Source organism: Myxocyprinus asiaticus, chromosome 3, assembly GCF_019703515.2.
Source record: "Myxocyprinus asiaticus isolate MX2 ecotype Aquarium Trade chromosome 3, UBuf_Myxa_2, whole genome shotgun sequence".
NCBI lineage: Eukaryota > Metazoa > Chordata > Actinopteri > Cypriniformes > Catostomidae > Myxocyprinus > Myxocyprinus asiaticus.
In genome coordinates this window covers 55,981,988-56,001,385 of record NC_059346.1, presented here as the reverse complement: position 1 = coordinate 56,001,385, position 19,398 = coordinate 55,981,988, and the positions used below count along the sequence as shown (strand labels likewise).

Sequence of the window (19,398 nt, the reverse complement as noted above, 5' to 3'; positions counted from 1 at the left end):
TAGCTCAGTTGGGAAAGTGTTATTCTGAAGTGCTAAACGTACCTGGTTCTGTCCTGTGCTTTGGCACATGGCTCTTTTGTCTGTTTTCAGTCCATGGCTGCCAATGGCCCAGATCCTGCCCCTTTCCACAGAGCAATTATGTGCTCCACCTACATGGTGCTGAATGAAATCAATTCTTGGTTCCATGGTGACTCTGAATCCAGCGATCCGAGTTCAAATCTAAGTGGGACCTTTTGCAACTTTTGCGCAAAGGTGTGGAGTACCCAATCAGAAGGGCTTTTCAAAAGCAGTTAGCCTCCGAATCTTCTGTATGAAAAGCATTCATAGTCTGATGGCCAGTGTCCCCATTTATAAAGATGTTCGTAAAATGACCTCAAATGTAAATGTAGCATAATTTCCTACGTGTTCCTGCAGATTATTTATAAAACGTCCCTATGCACGGAAAAATGTTCCTTAATACATCCCACTTTATATATCGCAGTTCATCTTAAAATCATAGGCTTATCCTCTTACGTACCCACTGGAATCATAGAAATCTGTACAGAGAAGTGAAACAGAACAACTAGGCTGAAATAGCTCAGTTGGGAAAGTGTTATTCTGAAGTGCTAAACGTACCTGGTTCTGTCCTGTGCTTTGGCACATGGCTCTTTTGTCTGTTTTCAGTCCATGGCTGCCAATGGCCCAGATCCTGCCCCTTTCCACAGAGCAATTATGTGCTCCACCTACATGGTGCTGAATGAAATCAATTCTTGGTTCCATGGTTCCATGGTGACTCTGAATCCAGCGATCCGAGTTCAAATCTAAGTGGGACCTTCTGCAACTTTTGTGCAAAGGTGTGGAGTACCCAATCAGAAGGGCTTTTCAAAAGCAGTTAGCCTCCGAATCTTCTGTATGAAAAGCATTCATAGTCTGATGGCCAGTGTCCTCATTTATAAAGATGTTCGTAAAATGACCTCAAATGTAAATGTAGCATAATTTCCTACGTGTTCCTGCAGATTATTTATAAAATGTCCCTATGCACGGAAAAATGTTCCTTAACACATCCCACTTTATATATCGCAGTTCATCTTAAAATCATAGGCTTGTGAATGACTGCATGGACTCCAAAATTCATTCAAAGAGGTTTGAAGATTTCTTTATATTCCCATTCATGTAGATAGTAGCTGTAATTGCATGACTGGAAATAGCTGGACGTGGGCGTGGCATGCTGAGTGCCACAACGTCATGAGACTTGTTTTGAGCTTGTAGGGAAGAGCAGCTAATGCAACGTGGCTCGTTGGTCTAGGGGTATGATTCTCGCTTAGGGTGCGAGAGGTCCCGGGTTCAAATCCCGGACGAGCCCGTTCTTTCGCTTCAAACTTCCTCCCATGGTTTGTGGCTTCTTACTGTTAGCATGACAAACTACCCATTGTGATTTTGTGTCCAGAATTCAGTCTTGAATGGTTGGTTAGAGCATGGTCCTAATAACACCAGGGTTGCAGTTTCAATCCCCCATATGGAACATGTAGGGTTTTGTTCTGAATATATCTTCTGCTCTACTCTTACGTACCCACTGGAATCATAGAAATCTGTACAGAGAAGTGAAACAAAACAATTAGGCTGAAATAGCTCAGTTGGGAAAGTGTTATTCTGAAGTGCTAAACGTACCTGGTTCTGTCCTGTGCTTTGGCACATGGCTCTTTTGTCTGTTTTCAGTCCATGGCTGCCAATGGCCCAGATCCTGCCCCTTTCCACAGAGCAATTATGTGCTCCACCTACATGGTGCTGAATGAAATCAATTCTTGGTTCCATGGTGACTCTGAATCCAGCGATCCGAGTTCAAATCTAAGTGGGACCTTTTGCAACTTTTGCGCAAAGGTGTGGAGTACCCAATCAGAAGGGCTTTTCAAAAGCAGTTAGCCTCCGAATCTTCTGTATGAAAAGCATTCATAGTCTGATGGCCAGTGTCCCCATTTATAAAGATGTTCGTAAAATGACCTCAAATGTAAATGTAGCATAATTTCCTACGTGTTCCTGCAGATTATTTATAAAACGTCCCTATGCACGGAAAAATGTTCCTTAATACATCCCACTTTATATATCGCAGTTCATCTTAAAATCATAGGCTTGTGAATGACTGCATGGACTCCACCTACAGAACATCCACAAATATCTTAAAATAGTGAGACAGAATTCAATAAAAGCATACTCGCAAGATATTCATTCATTCATATGGAATGTTCTTGTGCGGTTGGCAAATTTTTCTATAAAAGTGAGTGCAGCTAATGGTGTTGGCCCATAAAATGCATCCTATTCAAAGACTCATCAGTTATTCATTTTCATTATCAATAACAAATCCAATCATTGATCACGTTCACTGTAAATTCACACCATTTTTCAACCAATGTCCATATTCTTGCTAAACCTTAATTCCGAAAAGAGGTTTACATGCTCTTTTATATATAATGAAATATGCATAGTCTACATGGCAGTCGGGTTCTGTATAAACTACATGCGCTTTCTTTTCCCACTGTTGTCTTCTGCTCGCTCGTGCCACTGATTGCACTGCATTTTAGTTAGAGCATTCACTATTATTTATGTCCACAACAAAAGCAGACAAGAGGCTGAAGGATGAATAGATGAAAAAAAATGTAGGCGAGTTTTAAATGAGACTGTTGCTTTGCTTTTTAACCATCTGTATATTGATTTAACTATGTTTAACCATAATCTCTCCTCCTCCTCCTCGCTCCAAAAATGTACTTGACATATTGCTTACCGTATATTACACCGGCCTGTTATCTCGTCGGTCTCAAAATGAATTTGTTATGGAAACCTGCAGAAAGGGCTATGAATAAGTTTTCTCTTAATGCGGATATCCAAAACAAAACATTTAAATGAGGCATGCTTATTCTAAATAAGATGTCTTTCATATTTTGATGCCCAGGTCTGTCACATTAGAGAATGGGGGACTAAGAAGGAAACCTCCCAGGAGGAGAATGAGAGGATCGACCCCACTACCACTCGCATGCTAAGCGAACGCTCTGCATTTTTAGCTAACTCCCCTACAGGGATGTTTTCACCAAGCCTTGATTGAATCGTTTTTTGGTTCCTCATTTGTGCATCCAGGAGTTACCCATCCCCACCCTTAATACCTTGCAATAATCAGAAAGACAATGTTCAAGAAGTATCACGAGGTAGTGATCCGGTATCAAAAAAGAGTTTTGTAGTCAAGGAGGTTTGCACCCAAGAGGATTGTGAAATGGTGTCGTAGGAACTTCAGTGGTGACCCAATGAAACTTCAGAACATATTAAACTTGTGTTTTGAGAAAGCTATAGATGCAGATGACTGTGCAATGAGCGCTTCATGAGAAATGGGACAAAAGAAGCAAACTTTAGATTGGCATCTTTGTTAGGATTTATTGGTGTTTTGACATGTTATTGAAATGTATGCTTGCCAGAGAGGTTTGAAGATTTCTTTATATCAATAACCGCGGATATCCCCGGATCTGCCCCAACTTGTGGCAGATCCGGGGAGAAATGTCCACTGAGTGGTGCTAAAAGCGAAGTGAAATGTTCTCCCAAAATGAGGTTCCTGTTAGTTTCAGTTCCCTCAACATTGCTTTAAGCACTATGGGGAGTCCTTCATAGACGACCTGGTTGAAACCCTTATACAATCACGACAATCCTCTGATTGGCAATGGTGTTTGAGCCCCGCCCCTTTAGGGCCTGTATAAGCAGGCGCTCAGTCATTTCTTCAGAATTTTCTTCCTTCAAGACCGCGAACATCGTCTTCATCTTGGAACCCTTTCTGCTTCGCCGTCGATATACAATTACAGTGGACGGAACTTCTCAGCAAGACGCGAACAGAATGACTCGTCGCCTGTACTCAGTGCCTGCAGCGAGAGACTCACCGCTCTCATGTTATGAGTTGATCCTATTACATTTTGTCTGACTCCAAGAGAGTTGAGAATATCGATAAATGCTAATCCCAATGTGTCATTTTCATCATCTATGTGAATGTTGAAGTCACCAACAATTAAAGCTCTATCTATAGTAACTACAAAATCTGATAAAATAATTTGCAAATTCACCAAGGAAATCAGAATAAGTCCCGGGTGAACAATATACTGTAGCAAGGGTAAAAGACGACAGACTTTTTTTTATTTATATGTACAGGTGCATCTCAATAAATTAGAATGTCGTGGAAAAGTTCATTTATTTCAGTAATTCAACTCAAATTGTGAAACTCGTGTTTTAAATAAATTCAATGCAGACAGACTGAAGTAGTTTAAGTCTTTGGTTCTTTTAATTGTGATGATTTTGGCTCACATTTAACAAAAACCCATCAATTCACTATCTCAAAAAATTAGAATATGGTGACATGCCAATCAGCTAATCAACTCAAAACACCTGCAAAGGTTTCCTGAGCCTTCAAAATGGTCTGTCAGTTTGGTTCACTAGGCTACACAATCATGGGGAAGACTGCTGATCTGACAGTTGTCCAGAAGACAATCATTGACACCCTTCACAAGGAGGGTAAGCCACAAACATTCATTGCCAAAGAAGCTGGCTGTTCACAGAGTGCTGTATCCAAGCATGTTAACAAAAAGTTGAGTGGAAGAAAAAGATGCACAACCAACCGAGAGAACCACAGCTTTATGAGGATTGTCAAGCAAAATCGATTCAAGAATTTGGGTGAACTTCACAAGGAATGGACTGAGGCTGGGGTCAAGGCATCAAGAGCCACCACACACAGACGTGTCAAGGAATTTGGCTACAGTTGTTGTATTCCTCTTGTTAAGCCACTCCTGAACCACAGACAACGTCAGAGGCGTCTTACCTGGTCTAAGGAGAAGAACTGGACTGTTGCCCAGTGGTCCAAAGTCCTCTTTTCAGATGAGAGCAAGTTTTGTATTTCATTTGGAAACCAAGGTCCTAGAGTCTGGAGGAAGGGTGGAGAAGCTCATAGCCCAAGTTGCTTGAAGTCCAGTGTTAAGTTTCCACAGTCTGTGATGATTTGGGGTGCAATGTCATCTGCTGGTGTTGGTCCATTGTGTTTTTTGAAATCCAAAGTCACTGCAGCCGTTTACCAAGAAATTTTGGAGAACTTCATGCTTCCTTCTGCTGACCAGCTTTTTAAAGATGCTAATTTCATTTTCCAGCAGGATTTGGCACCTGCCCACACTGCCAAAAGCACCAAAAGTTGGTTAAATGACCATGGTGTTGGTGTGCTTGACTGGCCAGCAAACTCACCAGACCTGAACCCCATAGAGAATCTATGGGGTATTGTCAAGAGGAAAATGAGAAACAAGAGACCAAAAAATGCAGATGAGCTGAAGGCCACTGTCAAAGAAACCTGGGCTTCCATACCACCTCAGCAGTGCCACAAACTGATCACCTCCATGCCACGCCGAACTGAGGCAGTAATTAAAGCAAAAGGAGCCCCTAACAAGTATTGAGTACATATACAGTAAATGAACATACTTTCCAGAAGGCCAACAATTCACTAAAAATGTTTTTTTTATTGGTCTTATGATGTATTCTAATTTTTTGAGAGAATGAATTGGTGGGTTTTTGTTAAATGTGAGCCAAAATCATCACAATTAAAAGAACCAAAGACTTAAACTACTTCAGTCTGTGTGCATTGAATTTATTTAATACACGAGTTTCACAATTTCAGTTGAATTACTGAAATAAATGAACTTTTCCACGGCATTCTAATTTATTGAGATGCACCTGTATATCTGACTGTGTCACATTAAGCATTATTAGTTCAAAAGACTTAAATTTATATCTTGTCCTCTGAGTAACACCAAAAACTTCACTGTAAATTGTAGCAACACCTCCTCCTCGACCCTTCAGACGAGGCTCATGTTTATAACAATAACCTGGGGGAGTAGATTCATTTAAACTAATATATTAATCTGGTTTAAGCCAGGTTTCAGTCAAACAGAGCACATCCAAACTATGATCTGTAATAATTTAATTTACAATTAGTGCTTTGGTAGAAAGAGATCTAATGTTTTGTAGCCCTACCTTCATATGATGTTTATCTTATTTTTTTTTTGTTTTGTTCAAGTTTGACCTTAATAAAAAAATTTCTAAATGATTTAGTGAGAGTTTTGTGTTTGGTAGTTCGGGGAACAGACACAGTCTCTATGTGATATCTAGGTGATACAGTCTCTATGTGTTGTAGTTTATGGGACCTGTGTGACATCACAAGGCAGCTAGCAGACGTTCGGATTAACCAGTTTGTCTGCTTCCTGACCTGGGCCCCAGTTAGTCAAATACTATCATTATTAAGACTACGAGCCAAATTATTGAGAGGAGAGCGGCACCTGTAGGATATTTTTATGAAGTTGAGTATAAATTAATCAAGTATAATCAATGTTAATATAGCCATTTTATTCTACAATTGTTTCTGGTGGTCAAGCATGAGACTTGCTGTGTCTGTGGAATGTGGGGCCCCTCGCATATGGTAAACTGAGTCTCCTGTGTTAACGCTTAAGGAAATATAGTGAGGTCTCTCCACAGTGGTGTCCAGTGACACATATGGAATGTATTAGCCACTCCTAGGTAAATCATATGTATTTAAGCAGGGGAAAACCCCTTTTTCGGGAGTTGTGCTGGGAGCAACTCTGCTTTTTTTTTTTATCTATGGTAATAAAGTCTATCTTCTGGCATCAAAACCCCAAGACTTCAAGAGTGATGCTTCACAGAGGGGCAGAAGCCACAACACACCTTCCCTGGAGGAATGGAGTCCGTCTCTCTTTATCAGGTCAGGTCTACCCCAAAAACCCTTCCAATTGTCTATAAATCCTATTCTATTCTCCAGACACCACTCAGACATCCAGCCATTCAGTGACACTAATCACAACTATAAACCTCGTCACCATGACGAGCAGGGAGGGGGCCAGAGCATATTACAGTGTCTGACATCATTTTTGCAAATTCACACACCTCTTTAACATTATCTCTAGTGATTTCCAACTGGTGAAGCTGGACATCATTTGTGCCGACATGAATAACAATTTTAGAAAATCTACGTTTAGTATTAGCCAGCACTTGTAAATTTGATCTGATGTCAGACGCTCTGGCACCCGAAATTCCTTTAAAGACACTTGACATGCAAGTTTTGATCCAGCTCCACTTATTCCACAACGAGAGTGCTTCTGTATTTACTTATTTTGTATTTTTGCATTATAATTCCCTCATACTTTGTGATCTACATCACCTGAAGCTGTTTGGAAAGTTTAGAGTGCATCTGGACTGTGAGCTGTGTAAATCTTCCTCTCCTCAGTCAGGCACGAGCTGCTGTGCTGCTCTCGCACGTCATCATTAGAGTTTAATGTGATCTCATGTTACGTTAAATTAGATCAAACGACTATTCGACAACGAACATTTTTGTTGACAATTTTTTAATGTCGACATTGTTGATAACGTTGACTAAACATTTCAGCCCTATTCTGCTTTGCATAATAAAGTCTTAACTTGCATCTGTGGATGCAGCGGCAAGTGGTTTTGAATAACAAAGGTTTACTAAAGTTATCCCAAGCCCATGTTCATGATATCCATTACAGATTAATAATGTTTTTTAAAGGGGCCATGTCATGAGGAATCAAATTTTCCTTGACATTTTGACATATAAGAGGTCATTCTACTATAAAAACATACTGTAAATTCCAGAACTCAAAACTTAATCCCCAATGGAATAAAAGCATTTATTGAAACCAAGCTGCCAAAAAGCCTCGTTCTCTACTTCCGTGAGAACTCTATGTCACTTGGGGTACTCATTAATTCAAGACAGCCTCTACAGCAACAACATCAATGCCTATTTTAAAATCATCGCTCCCATGTCCCCGCCCACTGGTGCTCACTTGGCTCATAAACAGAAACAGAGATAAGGACAAAAGGACTACTGTCCTACGTTTCTTTTTAAAAGACACAGTGTCAAGTTTCAACTCTGACAAGTTTCATCAGCTGCTGTGGCTCCTGTTGTTTTGTTGCTTTAACTGCCCAACAAACTGTTCTTTCACCTATCAGTGCTATTTTTAATTGTTGGTGTATGTAAACACGCACTAGATGGACGTCTTTGGCCGTTTTGATTTATTTCTGGCAATGTGCACCTCAGTGCAGGATGATAAACTGGATGTGTGCGTCTTGTGAAACAGTCATAAAACTAGTCTTTGCCAAGGAATTGTCACTGAAGGTATGGGGCAGTTAAAAACACTATTGGACCCATTAAAATACTTAAGTAAACAGTTCCATTCATTAATATTTCAAATGTCATGATAGTTTATTATGCTGACACACTGTGTACACTGGGCGCATCCATTGACACGACGCAACGGCTTGAGGCTGTCTACACCGGCACGTTGAAACAAACTTTCTGAAAAGTTTCTTTGTGTTGTTGGCAGTAGTAGCGGCAGCGCAAAATGGAACGGGATGCCTGTTTGTTTACTATTGGAGTGATGCACCACAGCAGATGCTTCCATGGTAGACCGCATCATTGATTATAGTGTCTGGTGTAGACAGGGTGTGAATGTTAACAGTTGTGCTTGAGATGAATAGTGTAATATATTCGGATGCAATGTGTTGGATGTGTGTTGTGTGTAAACCATGAACTATACATTTTTTGTGTTTTGGTGCTTGTTTATTTTCTTCTGATTGAGTTTCAAAAATGGGAATTGAAGTTACATTGAAGTTTAAAGGAGGAGTTGAGGCAAAAATCGAGCTTTTCAGAAAGGTGGTCAGAGACGGAGTTGAAAATGATCATATATTACAAAATTCTGACTGTTTTGGTGAAATAAAACTTTACTAACATTATCAGTGGACCTCAGGGAAGATAATAAAACTATAGCATTTCATGACCCCTTTAAGACTGAGGGATCAGAGATCACGAGCATTCAGAGTTGGTTTTCGTCTTGCCCATTACGCACCGAGATTTGACCAGATTGCTTGAATCTTTTAACTATATTGTGCAATGTAGAGGATGAAATGCCCAAAATCCTTCCAATTTGTCTTTGGGGAGCATTGTTCTCAAAGTGCTGGATTATTTGCTGAAGCATCTGTTGGCAAATTGACAAGACTCAAATGATCCTTGCTCGTGAAGGATTAGGCTGTTTTTGGAGGCTCCTTATATACTATGACACGATTGCCTCACCTGCTTAACATCTTCTGTTTCACATCGCCTTGTTATTTCAACTTGTCAAATTGTTATTAGTCTTAAATTGCCCCTGTCCCAACTTTTTTGGAGCGTGTTGCGATCATCTGGTTTGAAATTACTGTACATTTTCAAAAAAACAAACAAACCACTCACTCAAAACAAATCACTCCTTTTAGTTTTTATTATCATTTTTCATACCGTACCAACTTTTTCATTTCGTTTTCGGTGTGTGTACATTCAGAGAAAACAATTGTTTCAAATTTTAGAATACGCCATGCCGTCCGCCTGACTCGTCCATTGTGCGACCCCCTTGAGGAGCGTGCACACGCCACTGACAAGGAGCTTCTTCGCGTCCTCGCAAAGACGGTTGAGGAGCTCGGTCTTGAGTGGTCCCCTCCAGAAGAGCCAGAAACGTCTTGCCTGGATGAATGTTTTTGCAAACCAGCTGTTATCAACAGACGAAGAGCGCACCATTCTTCCCTGAGGGCCACGCAGAGCTCACAAAGGCCTGCCGTGCGCCTTAATCTTTCAAGACTCTTTCTTTAGTCTTTTGGTTAAACTTCTGAAACTGTGTATATTAACATTTATTTTGTGCAATGCCTTGGCCCATAGACTTCCATTGTGTATTACTGTAAACCTTTTTTTTTTTTTTTTACTAAACTAAGAGATGAGTAAAAAATTTGTTGGTAATCAACAACACAGGCAAGCTTAAGTTTTATTGAACCTGGAACATTCTTTTACATTAGACATATACATACTGTAAAAATTAAGCCATGAATGTAAAAATGTGAAAAAACAGTGGGTTCATGATGCTTTGGGTTAATCGACGAAGCAAACTGTCTGAAAAAAACAAAAAAACAACAACAACAAAAACATTCATGAGCATTATTACAGTCAAAACAAGCTGTGGAATAGCATCTCGTTTTAATAGTAAAGAGAGAAGTTTAATACACAGAATGACATCACCAAACAAGTCACAATGATACAGCAGAAAGTACATGATCATCACAGAGGAAGCCTGATTTTTTTTATGTTCCCAAGCCCAAAAATATCAGTACACGTGTTTACAGCACTACAGGAGCAAAGAGAGCATCTGCACCATGTCAGAAGTATTACCCTGGTAAACTACTAAAACAGTGTTGCAAACTAGCAGTAACAACTTACAGATTGTTCTAGTTAGTTTTTTATCCCCACTTCATTTCAAACCATGTAAAAAGAGAGCAAGATTTACAAGTAGTTAAACATTTGACAAATGAGTGTTTACTTTTCTTGTAGTTTTTTTTTTTTTTTTCTCATAAAGACAAGGATGATTTAAAAAAGGCACGATGGAAGGTGAAAAATGATCATTTACAGTTCTAGAATATTCAATTGAAAACGAGAGAAAAGTTATAAAAAGATTAGTCAAAGGGTTTGCAGTTTTGTTGCACGAGTTTTCATGTCTGTCATAGAGATGAGCAACAGATATCACGATTACGTCACAGTGCTCTCTGAGAGTGTAATTGAAAACTGACTGAATTTATGCTACCATACAGTACATTGACAAAGGAACTTCATGATGATATTGTGGTACATTGAATCTGGTTTTCTAAAATGTTTATTTTCAAATGAGAGCCTTGAATGAAACATTCCCATACATACGCCACCAATGGGGAAGAGAAAATATTGGTTTTCAACCTCCCTCTATGCAACATACCTTTGGCTTTCTAAAAAAGAACACAGTGCCTTACATGACATTTTCGATTTTAAAGGTATGGTTCACCCAAAAATAAGGATTAGTCATAAAATTTGCATGAAAACAATGACATTTGATGCCACTGATGTCAAAACTGGCCACTCATATACAAATATAAGCAAGTGCGGATAAGACTTGAGAGCTACGGCTATAGGGGAGATTTTCAATAGAAATGGCTTAAATATCAGTATGCTCCTCACAGAAAGCTATCGTATGGCTTCAGAAGACTTTGAATATAGTGCATGAGTCATATGGACAACTATTTATATTCCTTTTATTGAGCCTTTTTGTCATTTTTGGAGCTTGACAGCCCCAGTCCCCATTCACTTTCATTGTATGGATAAGAGCGATGTGAACATTCTGAAAAAAACGTCTTCTTTTGTGTTCCATGGAAGTCGCACGGGTTTGGAATGAGATGAGAGTGATTAAATAATAACATAATTTTCATTTTTGGGTGAACTTTTCCTTGAATCCAAGTGTGTTTTTTGTTGTTGTTTTTTTAACATTTTACCATTCCAAACCTTAATGTGATTGCTTTTGAAAGTAAAAGGATCTGATTATATGGCTTTTGCCCCCCACCTCCCCCTTAATTTCCAATGGGCACCTTCAGAGCCATGGACATATAACATTACATCTATGTCTTAAAAACATTGCCATAATGCAAAAACATAGATGTGTGTGTTTTGAGGCTGTACATATTATTTACAGTGATATGGAGTAAGTGTGTGAGTTCTGTAGCCCAGAAATACTAATTCAACTGCTTAGGGCTTTTAAAATACTAATACACAATAAACCATTGCACAGAGAGAGTGAGTGTTACAAAAAATATTAATAAAAAGTATTAATGGTGCAACAAGTATTTTTCTTTATTATTTTTTTCTTTTTCCTTTTTTTATTTATTTATTTATTTTTTTTATTTATTTTTTTGTACAAGCCATACTATCACACCCTTGTAAAAACAACTATTTGCTGCTTGGAATTCACAAGACCAAGCTTTTTAAAAAAAGTCAGTATGAAAAATTTAAAATTATTCATTAAAAAAAAAATGGCTGAATGTTGAAAGATCTGATCTGCGTCTTAACAGTAACGTTCTTCTCAAATTTCTCATATATATAAAATGAATTTCAACAGTATACCACATGCACAAACTGGGTTGTTTGTTGTCAAAATACACGTGTAAACTGCAGCATATGCCCCGCATATACTTAGCGTTTTCATCAGTCACTACAAATCTATTATCAAAAACAGGAAAAAACATGGAAAATGGATGCAGCAAATTCTCAAGCAGCAAATAGTGCGCTGACCATCGCTGCAAAGCATCAGAGATTAAAGGCTGCAAAGGTGATGCGTGCAGTCATCCAGGACACTAGGGTGGCGATGTTGATGTTTCCAAGACAGAGAGCAACAGCGAAATCTCTGTGATGGGATTTCATATTGATTGAAGGACAAAGTGGAAAGAGTCTACATGGACTCCCCCTGTGAATCATCATCTTCCAGAGACAGAGGCAAGTAGAGATCCTAGAGGAAACAGAAACGGGGTGAAATGAGGATGTTTTCATAGTTTCCAACCCATTAAGTTGGGGAAGCAATATTTGAATAAAATTTTATTAATGTGATTGTTTCATGAGAAAGACAGGTAGGAAAGATAGTAAAGTGTTAAAAGTATGGCTTTGTTCAGAATGGAATACTTAGGCACTTTTCCATGATCGGGCCAAACGGTTCTGAGCACGGTGATCAACGGTTACAGTAGCATTTTCACCTGAACATGCATTTCTTAGTGCAGTTAGCTAACTGTTCTCGGACAGAGAACTGTGCTGATGAAGTGGCTTTAGTTTATTTAGTAGTGCTGTCATTAGATTAAAATTTTTAATCGCGATTAATAACATAATTTTTCATAGTTAATCGTGATAAATTGCAGATTTTGAAAGTGCTGAAATTTGTCTCTGAATATACTTCTTTTCCTGTCAAAATGCATTTTTCTTTCTCATGAAAGAAAACAAAACAATATGTAACAATAAAATGCTTTATTAACATTTTCCAAACAAAGCCTTACACAGTATTAAGATAGAAATGCACTAAAATAGCACTAAGTCAAGTAACATTAAATGTTTCCCAAAGTCTAAGTGGGAGTTTGACTAATTGAAAGAACTATTCCCCAAATATTCATTTCAATGGACATTAAATCTCTTAAACTCTCATCCTCTACAATATTAATCAGCCAGCAGACTGTGGCAATCCGCTTTGTTACAGCAATCGTGAATCTGCGTTCATGATTCATGTCAGGGTGTCAGCATCAAGTGCCGCTTTGAACTCCACATGAAAAGTGCTTGCAGACAAAAACGTCTCATACAGCATTTTGGTGATAGTTAAGACTTGGCGTGCTTAGGTAATTAAAATGTGCCTTACATAGGCTGAAAAATACTTGATTTCTGTCATAAGTCCCATCTACAACAAATAGCGTTAAGAGGTCCTTTCTCCATAACTTTCTCACTGACACTAAATCACTGCTGTGTGTTTTTGTGGGGTGTGCGTCAGAGTAATGAGTCCGGGCAGTCACATCACAGAGGTCTGCCCTTACAACCAGTGTTTAAGCTGGTTTATGCTGTATTAACGGTAAATGTCTTAATTGCGAGAAAGAAAAATTAAGAAAATTTAGAAATTAAAATAAATTAATGCGTTAAACCTTTTAAATGTATCGCATACGTTAATGGGTTAATTTCGACAGCTCTTGTATTTAGGCAACATTTAATTGGTCACTAGTCCAGTTAGTCTATCCTAATCCTGTTCCAATGTCAACAAGCACGTATAAGAAAGGCACGGTTCAGCAACAGTACCCGTTCAGGCAAATAACGTAAAACAAACTTCTTGTGTACTCCTTACGCCATATTGCGCTGTTTATAAGTTATACTGTGTACTATTTAAAAAAAAAATAGTATTGAATGAGTAAACGTTTCAAACAGTTATATGCTTTGTTGTCACATGACCTCTCTATGATGCATGCCTAATTCAGCTAGTGGCGCCCAGTTACCTTCTTTTTGTAAAATTATATTAACTTTTGCGAGTCTAATCAAATAATCAACAGCTCAACGGCAGTGACAAGCATTGCTTTGCCCTCCAAATGGCAAGCGTTGCAGAAAGTGCCACCAAGGGAGAATTTTTCGAGTTTTTCCAGTAAGAAAGCAGGTCTGCACAGTTAAAATTTTAAACATATATTTGGACATAAAAGAGAAAAAAGTTCTTGCAAGTGCTTTGATACATGCATTGCAGAAATTCAGCAAGCGAAATACAGTCAGCTCAGTGGGAATCCATGCACTCATTAATTTCGCCTGATGGATTCCCTGTTCGAATTTCAAGTAGGGTTCAAGTTTGGTAAACTTTGACACTCAAATTCGCAGTGTTGACCAATAGGAAGTTTTGTTGGTTAAGCAGTGACTTCTGTGGGCAGTGCTTCATACATAGCTACACTTATTCACAGTGGACGAGCAAATCATTTTAGCAGTGAGTTTCTTTATAACTTCACTCTCCCAGAGTTCAATGTAGAAGCAGCATAAAAAATAGGCTTCTTAACGAGTATTTATGTGGGTTTTTATGTGGGTTCTTCGCCTGTAGGATTTCGCGATGCAAGGGCAAATGGGACAGAGCCTTGTGGTTTCAAATGTGCGCTAATCATCGCCCCACGCCCCCCCCCCCCCCCCCAACCCTTTTGGCAGGACGCATTGTGCCCTCAATGCATACTTCAGCCAAGCCTGCACTGATGCGAGCTTCACAGCAGACCTCTTTCTGACACTCTATGCGGCAGTTGCCAAAGTGTGGACTCTGAGGAGGACTATAAGGCTTAGGGTGCCATTTGGGACAAGGCCAAGATGTGCATACTGTGCAAAAATAGAACACGTAGCATGGTTGTATGCCATTTCGAACATATCCAAAGAGAGGAAGAAGAATGGTGGAAGTTGGAAGAAGGTTACCTTCTGTTTGCGGGCGTTGCCAGGACTGGTCGGAGTCGATATGGGAGACTGCTTAGAGATGGGTGTAGAAAGCTGACTACTGGAGCCTGTTCCATTAGCTTGAGTAAGACAGAGAGAAAGGAAAATAGATAATGAAAAATTGGCCTCATCAAGCTTAATAGTTAAACTCATTAAAAAATCATAATGATTTTTTTACAGGAACAAATATTGCTCTTAGCTTTAAGCACAATACATACTGTAAATAATATTTGCTAAGGCTGTTAAAAGACATTTTTGCACTGACTTTTAACCCCAAATAATTTTTAAAGTAATAACAGGCATGGCACAAAACATGTTTTGAAAGATAAATGCCATAGGCTATTAATATAGGACCTATATAACTGTATTCTTTTTTATTATAATGTGTCAGTAATTACAAGTCACATCGAATCTGAGTGATATTACCAGAATTTCTCCAGGCCACATCCACACTAATACATTTTCATGCCTTCCATCGACACACTGAGATGCCGTTTTTGAAGGGCTTTTGTTCTTTGTGTTGTAGTGTGGACAGGGAAAACAGAAATATCTGAAAACGTATTTGTTGTCATTTGATGCAGTCATGTGATCCATTCAAACCAAATCAATCAAGATGTGGCCCATGTTGTAGCAGTGTTGTTGTGCCTGATATTAACTTTGATAGCATTGTTAAAGATAAATGTTAAGTTGTACAATCTTCACATTAAATCCTTCAAAGGAGGTTGAACGGCTGGCTCACTGGTGCAGTCAAAACAACCTGGAGCTGAACATGCTCAAAAGAGTGGAGATGATTGTGGACTTTAGGAGGAACACCCCAATACTGACCCCGCTCACCATTCTGAATAGCACTGTGGCAACAGTTGAGTCATTCAGGTTCCTGAGCACTACCATCTCACAGGACCTGAAGTGGGAGACCCACATTGACTCCGTTGTAAAAAAGGCCCAGCAGAGGTTGTACTTCCTTCGCCAGCTGAGGAAGTTCAACCTGCCACATGCGCTGCTGATACAGTTCTACTCAGCAGTCAATTCAGTAACTGTCTGGTTTGGTGCAGCTACGAAATCGGACATCAGAAGACTACAAATTACAGATTGGACTGCTGAGAGGATTATTGGTTGCCCCTTGCCCTCCCTTCAAGAACTGTACACTTCCAGAGTGAGAAAAAGGGCTGGAAAGATCACTCTGTACCCCACTCACCCAGCCCACTACCATTTTGAACTGTTGCCTTCTAGCCGGCGCAACAGAGCACTGAGCACCAGAACCGTCAGGCACTAGAACGTTTTTTTCCCCTCAGGCTATCCATCTCATGAACTGTTAAAACTGCTCCACTGAGCAATAATGATGTGCAATACACAGCTTAGTCTATTTACATTTATCCAACATACCATACCTCTTCTGCCATACGTTCCATGGCATCTGTATATAACAGATTTGTATTTGTATATTGTACATACGTCTATATATATATATATATATATATATATATATATATATATATATATATATATATATATATATATATATATATATATATAGTCTTATTGTGTGTTTCTATATATACTTATATTTTCTATTCACTTTATTTTTATTCTATTTTATTATTATTATTATCTCTATCTTGTTGCTGTACTGTTTGTGCACTGGAAGCTTCTGTCACCAAGACAAATTCCTTGTATGTGTAATCATACTTGGCAATAAAGCTGATTCTGATTCTGATTCAAAGGCGATGAGAAGATTACTTGGAATTGCTGTCTGGTGACAGAACACGAGGACAATTGCGTTTCAGACCGTAAATGGAATGTGATTTTTCGCATGTGCATTAAAGGGATTTAAGAGTTTTCATTCGTTTGAGTGTGGATGAGAAACTTTTTGAAAATGCTTGTGGAAGGAGAGTGTATCGAAAACGAAAATGCCATTTTCAAATGTATCCGCATGTGTAATGTGGACGTAGCCTCAGTTATGTATTGAAATTACAAGTATGTTAATTCCAAACTTACTGTGATGGGGTTAAAACAATTAAATAAATAAAACCTGTTCCCAGCATGCACCAGGTTTGAATAATTAATAAGCTTGCATGGTTTCACTGTTTGCAAGTTTATTTAAACAGTTTTTTTTTGTTGATTTTGTTGTTACAGTATGTTTTGTAACTTATTATTTTGTGAAGTCTGAATTAATTTTCTACTCAAAATTAACCATTCATGATCAAAAAAAATATCTGTTGATTGTTGCGGTCATTGTGTTTTGTGCACCAGTTGTTTTGGTCTGCATGTTTCTATCATTAGTAATGCAAGGTGATGTCGTCTAATAGACTACATAGCATGGATTAAGCTTCTCTGTGGAAGGCTTCTGTATGTCGTGGTACATGATTAAATGTGTGTTTATAAAGAAAGTTCAAAATGTGAAATGTTCATATAAAATGTTTAAATTTTACTAGGTTTGTTAAAGTAACATTTACATCAGATTTGTAAGTAAAAGCTTCTGTATTAACTGAAATGTTCAAGTTAAATTTACTCACTTTAATCAATATTATGTCATGAAGTCAAGTAGATTTTACTTAATTTTATACCATTAAAATTTACTTCGAAAAACTGAGTGCAAAAACTTCCAAATAAACTAAGTAAATCTTACTAGTGATTTTTTTTCAGTGTACTTTTGGATTACTCATTGCATATTTTGATGAAAATGTAATCAATAATTTACCAATTAACACTAATTTCATTAAACATTAGCAAATATAAAATCAAACAGAAACTTGCTTTTTGCCATTTGCTGAGTAAAACGTAATGGTTACTTGTGTAACCTCCGTTCCCTGATGGAGGGAACAAGACATTGTGTCGATGTAGTGACACTAGGGGTCACTCTTGGGAGCCCGAGACACCTCTGGTCTTTGATAAAAGGCCAATGAAAATTGGGGAGTGGTATTTGCATGCCACTACCCCGGACATACGGGTATAAAAGGAGCTGGTATGCAACCACTCATTTAGGTTTTATGCTGAGGAGCCGATATAAGGTCCGGCCATTTCAGCGGGTAGTTCAGCGTTGTGACAGGAGGGACACAACGTCTCGTTCCCTCCATCAGGGAACGGAGGTTACACAAGTAACCATGACGTTCCCTATCTGTCACTCACTCGAAGTTGTGTCGATGTAGTGACACTAGGGGTCCCTATACGAAACAGCACAACTGGCTGAACTGTGTTACGTGAACTGGCGGTGTGTGGTGGGCAGACTACTGTGTGCCTCATAGCCAGCACACCAGGTCGACACGTAACCTCCCCCAACATAGTTATGAGTGTCGAATGGCCCTTTGGGGACAAGTTGACTACCCAAAAGATAGAGACAGGCTAACCCAGTCGTGGCCTCTCTTCCCCTTCTCTTTTTCCACTCCCTGAAAAAGAAGGGGGATTATCCGACTGGGCCGCCAGGTCTAGTCGGGGGGTGTCCCTCCCAAGAGGAAGACACCGCGGAGACCACACCTCGCCCAAAGAGAGGGGGGGATATTTAAGTGGAAAAACATGTCACATGGTCTTTCCAACCATGTGGAGAGTCTTCAAGGTAGATCTTACCCAATGGGGGAGGAGTTACTACAAACATGGAGACTATGGCAGAGGGGCTCTGCCCAAGGAAGACACAGTTTGCCAACAGGGAAACGAATTAGCGGGAGATATACATCGCAGAACAGGACTCTTAATTAACACGTGTACTGGGCCGGCAGCGAGTCTCTCCGAAAACTCGACTGCCACAGGGCTCGGAGGAAGTCAACCAGGGAACAAAGCTTGTGAACACTACTGGGAATTAATGGCACATGTCTTCAGCTCAAAAGGAGGTGGAAGGCGCTATGTTCAAGTGATACACCCGGCCGGCTATCCTGGGCTTATCCGCTTGTATTGCATGCCACTACCTGGGATGAAACTGGTTCCACCCGGAGGTTGTAGAACCTTGCAAAGGTGTTGGGTGTTGCCCAGCCTGCTGCTCTGCAAATGTCTGTTAGAGAGACACCCCTGGCCAGGGCCAGGGAGGCCGCTACACCCCTGGTAGAATGGGCTCGTAGCCCTACCAGGGGCGGCATGTCCTGGGTGTGATTCGCCATAGTTATGGCGTCAATGAGCCAGTGGGCGATCCTCTGCTTGGAGACAGCGCTTCCTTTCCGCTGTGCACCAAAGCAGACAAAGAGCTGCTCAGAGATCCTAAAGCTCTGAATGCAATCCAAATAGATGCGTAAAGCACGCACCAGACACAGCAACAACAGGGCTGGGTCTGCCTCCTCCTGGGGCAGCGCTTGCAGGTTCACCACCTGGTCCCTAAAAGGGGTCATGGGAACCTTGGGTCCATAGCCCAGTCGGGGTCTCAGGATCACGTGAGAGTAACCCGGACTGAACTCCAGGCACGTTTCGCTGACAGAGAACTGTTACAGGTCTACTACCCTCTTGATGGAAGTGAGCACAGTCAGGAGGGCAGTCTTCAAGGAGAGTGCCTTAAGCTCAGATGACTGCAAAGGCTCAAAGGGGGCTCTCTGTAGACCCTGAAGAACTACAGAGAGGTC

At 39.7% G+C, this 19,398-nt stretch overlaps 1 protein-coding gene and 1 non-coding gene across 3 annotated transcripts in view; one reads left to right on the top strand and one right to left on the bottom strand.

The window, feature by feature from the left end:
• Positions 1-1,270: 1,270 nt before the first annotated feature.
• On the top strand, positions 1,271-1,342 carry trnap-agg (transfer RNA proline (anticodon AGG)). Its single transcript has one exon. It is a non-coding gene; the product is annotated as a tRNA-Pro (tRNA).
• Positions 1,343-9,349: 8,007 nt separating this feature from the next.
• The window catches only part of LOC127417132 (neuronal migration protein doublecortin-like), a 104,343-nt gene continuing 94,294 nt past the window's right edge, over positions 9,350-19,398 (bottom strand). The window contains exons 6-7 of one of the 2 annotated variants that reach the window (XM_051656837.1): positions 14,843-14,940; positions 9,350-12,395 (exon numbers count right to left, since the gene is read on the bottom strand). In XM_051656837.1, coding sequence (XP_051512797.1) covers positions 12,339-12,395; positions 14,843-14,940 — 155 coding nt within the window. In that variant the 3' untranslated portion in view covers positions 9,350-12,338. The remainder of the gene's footprint in view (positions 12,396-14,842; positions 14,941-19,398) is intronic. The other variant, XM_051656847.1, reaches the window with a different exon arrangement.